Source organism: Marmota flaviventris, chromosome 1, assembly GCF_047511675.1.
Source record: "Marmota flaviventris isolate mMarFla1 chromosome 1, mMarFla1.hap1, whole genome shotgun sequence".
Taxonomy (NCBI): Eukaryota; Metazoa; Chordata; class Mammalia; order Rodentia; family Sciuridae; genus Marmota; species Marmota flaviventris.
The window spans coordinates 25,568,327-25,577,983 of NC_092498.1; the positions used below are offsets into that span (position 1 = coordinate 25,568,327).

The 9,657-nt window shown below is 44.9% G+C and overlaps 1 protein-coding gene across 1 annotated transcript; it reads right to left on the minus strand.

Moving 5' to 3' along the window:
• Positions 1 to 658: 658 nt before the first annotated feature.
• Fzd1 (frizzled class receptor 1) lies at positions 659 to 5,650 on the minus strand. Its single transcript, XM_027956124.3, has one exon. The coding sequence runs from the start codon at positions 5,192 to 5,194 to the stop codon at positions 3,242 to 3,244; it is 1,953 nt and encodes a 650-aa protein (XP_027811925.1). The 5' UTR covers positions 5,195 to 5,650; the 3' UTR covers positions 659 to 3,241.
• Between the last annotated feature and the right edge of the window lie 4,007 nt (positions 5,651 to 9,657).

A 9,657-nucleotide genomic window follows, 5' to 3' on the forward strand; every position in this document is an offset into this window, starting at 1 on the left:
CAGGCAAAGAAATAATCTGAAAATAGTGTTTGTTATGGGAACAGCATGCTAATGGGGCAGTATCTCCAGCAGCTTTATGATTTTTCAGGCAAGCCCTATTTTGCCATCATTTTTAAAAGAAACAACAACATGAATAAATAAATACAACTTTTTTTTTTATATGCCACACAACTTAAAACAGCCTGGTGATTTTAAAATGTGTTCTGAAACTATTTAAATCTAGCATATAAAAGCTTTATCCATCTAATTTATAATAACATCATTTTAAGGACATCTACAGTAAGACTGCTTGACACTTACTCCTTGGTTAAAGACCAATAGTCTTAAAATTTTCTTTTTCCCAGAAATTATCTAATTGAACTACCTAGTAGGGAGACATTTTTAATTTGGCCAAAAAAATTGTTATTTTTGTATGTGAGTAACTATACAATAAAACTTATTCAGATATCTACTATATTACATTAATATCACAGAAAAAAGATCAAAATTGTATTTTGCTACTTAAAATCATGTTATATTTTCAATTAAGTTTTTAAAAATTTGTCTAAAAAATGAAAGATGTGATGACTTCTACAAAATTGTCTTATAACCACAAAAGTAGCTATATTGTTTCAATGATCTTCATTTTAGTCCCTTGTTATTTTATCGAAAAATATTTTAATTGGAAAATGTAATAAAGATAATTTTATCAAAGGTATTTGAAGTTTTCCATCTGTAATTTTTCATTTCTCATAATACTATTTCTGTATTATGAAATGACAAGTAAATTGTGCATTTATATTTTTTAAATTAATGTGTATACTTATATGCATGTGTATATATAGATATATGAACTCATACACAATATATAAATTCCAAGAGTAGACCAACTAGAAAATTCCTCAGGAGAAGGTTCCTTGAACAATATAAAAATGGAGTCTTCAGAAGCAAACAACAAAACAGACATAAACCTGACTGCTGTTTTAAAATGCTTATAAACATATAGTCAGTAACCCTTTATTGATTGCCTGTTTATGGTTTTGGAAAATCCAAGATTATGAAAGAGATAAGAAAATACCTCATAAAATTCACGTCAAAGTGATGATTTAAAAATTGACCTCCATATTATAAAATGTTATGTCAATTTACCCCTTGAAAGAAAAAAAAAAGCTTTAATATTAAAATTACTTATCTTTTAATAATTTTCTTTGAATAAAGATGTGATTCTCAGACTTCTATTTCTACTCTTAACAAAACAGATCTTTTCTTGGGACTTCACAAATGTCAATCACAATAATGCAAATAGTGTTATTCTTTGGAAGGACTGGTTGAAGGCTTAAAGATATGCTTTTTCATTGTATTCCTAAATTTTTATAATGTTGGATTAGTTATGAAACACTATAAAATGTAAAGATAGTTCAGACAGTTCAATCTCTATTAATCTTCAGGCACAAAAACCATATAATTTTGTACAAAACTTTGATTTTTTTTTATTTGCGAAATTAAAAATATGGTATTTTATATATATAAACTTCTATTCCTCTATAAATATAGATGATTTTGTGATAGTGAACAGAATAAATGCATACCAAATTCAAAGAGCAATGTCATTTTAGGTTATGACAGACATAGATAAATTCAATTCCTAAGTACCGGCATTTTGATAAACTCTTAAAGTTTAAAATAATACAATCAGAGGATTGCTTTTTCTCCTCTTCTTCACAGAGAACTAAAGTGAATATTTTTAAATGGCTTTGAAAGATTTACATTTGACACATTTTTGTAAATCCAAAAAGGAGCACACAAGATTTAATGCAATAGATCTGCACATGGTTTCCCTTTAGCATGCATGCCCATATTTTTGTTTGCCTTCAGGAGCTAAGCCCCTCAATTATTCCTTCTCTTATACCTCTTGAAATCTTACTAGGTTATCATTAGTCGTGCAGACTGCTCCTCCCTCAGAATAATAATAATAATATGTTGAAAGTGTACAACTTTTACATTTTAAAGTTTCTGATATAAGTCTAATTATTATTTGATTAAAAATAAGAAAATAGTACTTCATTTTGAGGAAGTCCATTACACTGAAATCTCCTTCAAGTTTTCATATTCTGCTAATGTTCTGCTGTCCTGTTAAGGAAAGCAAAGATCCACTCCTTCACAAAGCTTTCCAGGTGACCTCAACGTTTCCATTTTACCAAAGGGTAAAATCTAAAGGCAGGCTGTCTCACTCTGAAAGGCAGATTGCCAGGCATCAGTATGCAATTAGAATTAACATTTTGTAACCACCACCCCACTTTCAGTCTCTCCCAACCCACACAAAGCTCCATGCCTCTTCCCAAATCTCAGTAACCACATCTTTCCATGACGCTGGCCAAACCCATACCAGGTCTTAGACACTAGAGAATGAAATGAGCTCATCCATCAAAAATTAGACTTAAAAAAGTTTGGCATTGGTTATCTTACTCATCCTCTAACCAACTTAGGTGGAAGGAGGGAGTGTCTGGATGTTGGAAGCGACTGTGGAGGGAGGCTGGGACTGCCAACGTCTACACCCTACACTCCTGGGACCCCATGAAGTTGAGGGAAGGTTCTCAAAAATTGAGCTTCAGAGAGTCAAAGGGATGTGCCTTTGCAATCCATCACTGAAAAAGGGAGGAATTGGAACTGGCGGGGGCCCACCTCCGGATTTGGAAGCTTTGTGGAGTTTGGTACCATAAGGGCCCCACCCCAAGCAAGGAAAGGAAGAGAAAGGCTGAAGGAGGCCCCGGGAAGTGACCCCAGCCTTTCAGCTCGGCCGCACCCCCGCTGAACTCGCTGGCGCCCCAGCAGGTTTGTGCACCGGCGGCACTGAGGGGCGCAGGAGGATGGGCAGGAACACTGCTCTGGTTTTACCTCCTTTGCGGTCCTCGGAAAAGGGGAGAGAGGAAAAAAAAGCCTCAAATGGTTAAACCGCCCTAAACAGTTAAAATTTTTAAAAAGAAAACCGCGTGATCGCTAGTCTTTAAATACAAATATACTTACAAAAATCTTACACAGGCTATTTACAATCATAAAAGCGTTACAGTCCTGGTACCGGAGTGTGAGGGCAAGAGAGGTCGATCTGCACCCCTCAGGCAGTGGGGCCCTCTAGTCCGTTTGCCCCAGGGACGGAAGCGTTTGCAGGAGCTGTGTTGTTAAAAGGAGGCTGCGAAAGTCAACCAGGCTAGGCATGAATCCCATGGGGCCGGCTTTTTTGGGGGGTGGGTTGAGTCCCCAGGTCTCAAACGGTGGTCTCTCCCTGTTTGCTGTTGGTGAGCCTCGTGTAGAACTTCCTCCAGGAGTTGAGTGTCTTGCCTGACCAGATCCAGAAGCCCGACGTGATGCCCACGATCAGAGTCATAAGATACTTGATCATGAAGACTGTGAAGTCAGGGCTCATGGGTGGGTGTGGCGGGACACCTCCACCTCCCTGGAGGTGAGGGCAGGGGATGGCATAGGTCTTACAGCTCTGGGCCACCCAGCTGCGTTCCCACTGGTCCCGGAAGGCCTGCTCGTAGAAGTAGCAGGCGATGACAATGGTGGCTGGCACAGTGTACAGCACGCTGAACACACCAATGCGCACCATGAGCTTCTCCAGCTTCTCGGTCTTGGTGCCATCGTGCTTCATGATGGTGCGGATGCGGAAGAGCGACACGAAGCCGGCCAGCAGGAAAGACGTGCCGATGAACAGGTATACGAAGAGGGGTGCCAGCACGAAGCCACGCAGGGCGTCCACGTTGTTGAGCCCCACAAAGCACACTCCGCTCAGCACATCACCGTCCACCTGGCCCAGCGCCAGGATGGTGATGGTTTTGATGGCTGGCACAGCCCAGGCAGCCAGGTGAAAATACTGCGAATTGGCCTCGATGGCCTCGTGGCCCCACTTCATGCCGGCCGCGAGGAACCAGGTGAGGGACAGGATCACCCACCAGATGGAGCTGGCCATGCTGAAGAAGTAGAGCATCATGAAGAGGATAGTGCAGCCCTCCTTCTTGGTGCCCTGCGCCACCGTTCGCGCCCCATCCTCAGCGAACTTGTCGTTACACACCACCCGGTCCTCCAGCAGGAAACCGGCAATGTAGGCCACCGCAACCGCGGTGTAACAGCCGGACAGGAAGATGATGGGCCTTTCAGGATAGCTGAAGCGCCTCATGTCCACCAGGTACGTGAGCACCGTGAAGAGAGTGGAAGCACAGCACAGCACCGACCAGATGCCGATCCAGGTGCGCGAGAAGCGCAGCTCCTCGGGCCCAAAGTACATGAGCCCATACACTTTGGTCGGCTCACAGGGCGCGCCACAGTCCTTCTCCCCCAGAAAGTGGTAGTTGAGGTAGGAGGGCACCTTGAGGGCGCGCGGGCAAGAGAATTTGCCTCGCTCGGACGAGCCGGCGCCTCCCGGGAAGCCGCCGCGGTGCCCTCCGCCGCCGTGCTGGGGGTTGCTGGTCCAGAACTCTGGCAGTAGCGAGGGCGTCGGGGTACCTTTGTCCGACGTGTTTTGGCCCACGCACAACTCCCCAGCGCCGTGCACCGGGAACTTCTCACACTTGAGCGTGTCTGGCCACTGGAAGCCGAACTTGTTCATGAGCGCTTCACAACCCTGGCGCGCGCGCTCGCACAGGGAGCGGCAGGGCGGCAGCGCTTGCTCCAGCACTGTGCACACAGGAGCATACATGGAGCACAGGAAGAACTTGAGCTCGGCGGAACACTGCACCTTCACCAGTGGGTAGAACTGGTGCACCTCGAGGCCCGCGTCCTCCTGGTTCGTGTGGCCCAGAAGATTGGGCATGATGGTCTGGTTGTATGCGATGTCCGTGCACAGCGGGATGGAGATAGGCTGGCAGTAGCCATGGTCCGGGATGGAGATACCCCGCTCGCCGTTGTACTGCTGTCCGCTCTGCTGCTGCTGAGGCGGAGGCGGAGGCGGCGGGGGTTGCTGCCCGGGCCCGGGCCCCTGGCCCGTCCCCTGGCCCGCCGCCTGCGCTCGGACCCCCAGCAGCAGCGGAGCCTCCAGCAACCAAAGCAGCAGTAACAGCCGGCGCACCAAGCGCCCGGGGCCAGCTAGGGGACGGCGGTGGCTGCCCGCAATCCCGCTCCCCTCCTCCGCGGGCCGGGCCGGGAGCGCCCCGGCACAAAGTTCCCAGCTCGCGCTGCCTCCGGCGGCCGGGGACTTCTTAGGCGCCTCCTCCTCAGCCATACTTTCTCGGTTCCTTTCTTGGCGCCGCTCGGCAGGGGCTGGCAGTGGCACGGCCAGCGGTGGCTACTCCCGCGACCAAGGAGATCTCCTCGCCGGTGCCCTCCGTCGAGCCCGAGCCGCGATCGGCCCGCTCCCGGGGCTGCTTCTCTGCGTCCCGCAGCCGTCGCCGCCGCCGCGGAAACTTGCGGTTCATGAAGCGCGGGCCGCCGGGAGAGCCCGGGTAGCACGGGCGCGCCGGGGTCGCGTCCCGCCTTCCTGGCCCTTGGCTCGCTAGCTCCCGGCTGGCGGCGCCGCGTTAGTGGCGGCGGCCCCGTTGAGCGCGCAACTCTCCGCAACCCAGCGGCCCTGACTCCCCCCAGCGCCTCCGCCTCCTTCTCCGCCGCCGCCGCCTGACCATTTGTGTCAATCCCTCAACTCGCTCCCTCTCCTTTCCCTAGCGCGCCCTCCGACCGGTTTCCAGGCGCCCCGCAGTCTGTCTTTCACCAGGAGGGAGGAGCCTTGAAACCGACGCGGAACTGGAGGCTCAGGGACCGTCGCCCAATCGCGGCACCCGCTTTCCGACGCAAAGGGAGCCAGCAGCCTACTTGCCAGTCCAAAAGCCGGCTGCAGGCGGGAGGAGGAGGGGGAGAAGGTGGCGGGAGGAGGAGGAAGTGTGGTGGTGGCACAGGCACTGCTCAGGCACAAAGAGTGGGTTTGCTAGGAAGCGGGACAGGCTTGGTTGCTTTTGCTTTTGCGGAAGAAAAGGCGAGGACAAGTAGGAGAATGGTCCCATATGCTGCTAGAGATAATGAATAGGAGTCCGGCGGACTGCGTGATTTAGCTTTGCTTTTCTTTTATGCATTTTCATGTGTAAAAATCCTGTTCTTAACACTGGTTAAAAAACAGCCAAACCCAGAGCTGAGATCAGAACACATGCCTCTGACTTATGGAGAGTACGGTTTCTTTTGAGTTTGTTTCTGTCGGGGTTTTGTTTTAAATATTGCTCCAATAAATCGTATAGCTCTCCCGTTGGGCTTGGCGGGCTTTGGACGCGCCATTTCCCCGAAGGAGAAGTTCACGGGATCGCTGTCAAATGAAGAAAAACAACAACACAACACAAACTTTGATGGAATTTAAAAAGTAAAGCCAGACGCTCCTTCTGTTACTATCATTCCTCTTGAAGTCAAACTTTCTTTTTTTCTTCTTTAATCAAGTAAGAAACAGAAGCAAAGGAAAACTATCCATGACATTTTTAGAGAGAAAAACTTGAGAACTCAAGGACGGAGATGGTGGGGGCTTTTGAGACCCTCAGAGGTGGCGCGGGCCAGAGCTGCGCTGGCGACCTGCCTGAGCCCCTAGAGAGATACTAGGAACCTTCCTACACCCTGCTGGCTGCGGAGGGGGGATGCTCTGGGCTCTGATGGGAACTCCTGGGACCTAATCATTTAGGTTTCACAGGATGAGCTGCGGCATGATCTTTTGCCAGTACACACAACTGAAGACTCCAGTTTAAAACATACATACAAACAAACAACAAAGTCTGGGGGAGAAAAAAGCAAATGGCACAGTCCCTTTCGAATTCCCAAACAACCCTGTCCACCGCAGCAGACACATTTTTGTTTTCCTTGATTATTTTAAATGATGGCTTAACTATGTGACTTAGTTTTACCAATTAAGTGCCATTGTATTATTAGTTCTACTAAGGATTTTTGACCTTTGATTAGACTCTACCTCAGGATACTTTTCTGTAATTACTTTCAATCACTCTTTAACTATTCATTATTTTAGATACTTACCAAGCACCCACCCTGATGTATGTATGCACTGTCTTAGGTGGTAGGGTACAAAGATCAAAAAGGCATGGTCCAACTTTAGGGGAGGGCAAAGTACAATGGGTACAGTATTTAAATCTGTGATCATAATGTGCACCCCAAAGCTGAAAGAGCACAAGGAAGCAACTAGCTCAGGTGACAAGGGGTGGGAGAGTTCTCAGATGAGGCAAGTAGATGCAAGGTGCAAAAGACAGATACTCAAAAGTACTTAAATTGCTGGAGGGGACAGAAAAGGTGAGTGTGCCTGGGGCCATGATAGGGGAGGAAGGTTTTAGTCCTACTAAAACGTGTGAGTGAAATCATGCAGACAATAGGGAGCTATTGAAGGTCATCTTTTCTCACATAAGCAGGGAGTCGCTCTAGGATAACTGTGAAAGAGGGGCAGGCTGTCCTTGAGAGGATAACATTCCTCTACACTTAAGATGAGGATTACTAATGCACAAACAAACAGGGCAACCAATTTCATCACCATGAATATTGGTGTCTCTGAGGAATGTGCAGCCATGTCTATCTGTTAAGGAAAATGACATCTATTTGTCTCAGATATGCATATTATTATTTTTCAAGTATTCATAGTAAATTCATAAAGTATGTATTTCTTTTAAAGTACTTCGGATTCCTAATTTTTTTTTTAAAGATACTAAGTGCTCAATAGGTATTATATGTGAATGTACGTAAGTGTGTGCTTATGTGCACCTTGACTATAAATCATGTTTTAATATTGAAAAGGAGGCTGGGAAGAACAGATGCTCTCTGAGAACCTTTGAGTAATCACAGTCAATCACTGTTCATTTTACCCTCTTGCATACTGGCCAATAGGCTCCCTGCAATTTTTTCTCTAGCTTTCCACCCTGGTGCTGAAAGTGACCCATCCTTAGGAATCTTACTAGTCATCTCTCTTCTATCACTCCTTTCTGGTAAAGACTTGTCTTCCTGTGTTCCATTCACTCAAGGTCATTCTAGGTGACTGGGCAGGGTGAAAGGTAAATTCATTCTTATGCATTAATGACCAACAAGCTTCACATTCATTAGGCACCACCATCACTTTGTCATCCCAAATCCTTCCTCTTCCCCACCAAAGGTATAGGGCACAGTGAACATGACAGAGTACTCAGTTCTGTTCTCAGAGTAGGTGACACTTTTCCTGCTTCAAAAGATGTTCTAATGGAATTCTTGAGTTTGTTTTATCTTCCACCCGATGGTGAAGTTTATTAGAGGAGGTTCAGAAGTACAGCCAGAGTTACAAAAAAAGAAATGGGGAGAAAATGTCATTCTCATCAGATTATAGAACTGGAAGGAACCAAAGAGATCATCTAGGAACTAGTTTTTTCTCCAGTTTACAATTAAGAACACTAGGCTAGAAATATTAAGGGATGTGCCTTAGGTTAAAAGGTCTTGTTTGGCTTGAATTTCATTGGATGCTTATTTTAATCCTTTCTCTATATTTTTTTATGGACTATAGACCATTTTATTTTTTTAAGAGAATTCTTTGTAATGTTCTCCCTCGATGGATTATACAAAAAAGACCTTGTAAAATGTTTTTTTGAAATCATTTTCTGAAAGGTATTTTACAAGTTAAACAAACAAACAACCCCCCCCCCATACACACACACACAATGAATTAAACTCAATTTTCTATTTATTTTTATATTGATACAATATTTCATTCATTAAGCCTGTGTGACACAGAGGAAGCTATTAATATCAAAACCAAGAAAGCCCGTGTTGTGGAAAGAAATCTTTTGGGGATGTGATGAAGGCAGTGGGTACCAATCTATTAGAAGAGAAATGTGAGTAGTCTATTTTAACTTTAGGTTAGAATATGTCATTTTCTTAGGATGTGGAAGAGCTTGAGATCCACAGCTCAAAATTACTAAATACATATGAACTCTTTTGAACTTGGTAATAATAATATTTGCACTGAATATAACCTGATTCTCCTTGATATTGGTTTGTTAAGCATTAGACTCAAGCTATTTTCTTATATCAATGATCTCATTTTACCAGGTCTTTCTAAAATTTTTTGAAGTTTCTCCAGACTTCTGTCAGTTGAATATAGGTAATTATTGGATCCAGTTCCAATTATATATGGTCAAGTATATGCAGACACAAAAGCAGCTAGGCTCCAGGTGCATCCTGAGGGACCTTAAAGTTTTAAGTGAGTCGTTTTGTTGCTGGCTGGTGGGTGTCAGCTTGAATTGTCTTTGTTGAGTAACAGTGATCATAATACAGATTAAGACTATATTTTTGAGGAACTACCATGCATATTTGTCATTGTTTTGCCCTGTGTGTGCATACATTGTGTCACTTAAACTGTACTCTGAGGTGGTTACTAATCATTACCCCTTTTTAATAAAGAATCTCAGCCTCAAAACAGTTAAACAGTTTAATCAAGGTGCCAAAAATCAGTAAGTGCAGAGTAGGTCTTGAATCTGACCAGAATCCCTGGACTTCCATGGAGTAACACCATGTATACAATTCCACTCCCAAAAATTATAGAAGAAAATGTGGTTTCTGGGTGCCCATCATGTTGGTTCTTCAATATTTAACATAGCTTTCTGTAGCCAGAATATATATGGTAGGGGTATAAACACTTGGATTCACTGATGAATTAGATCAGCATTTTCCAAATTCTTTTTTTTGTGAAATACA

Excerpts from the sequence above, each read along its gene's own strand:
- Fzd1 (XM_027956124.3), bottom strand. The coding sequence starts at position 5,194 with ATGGCTGAGGAGGAGGCGCCTAAGAAGTCCCCGGCCGCCGGAGGCAGC.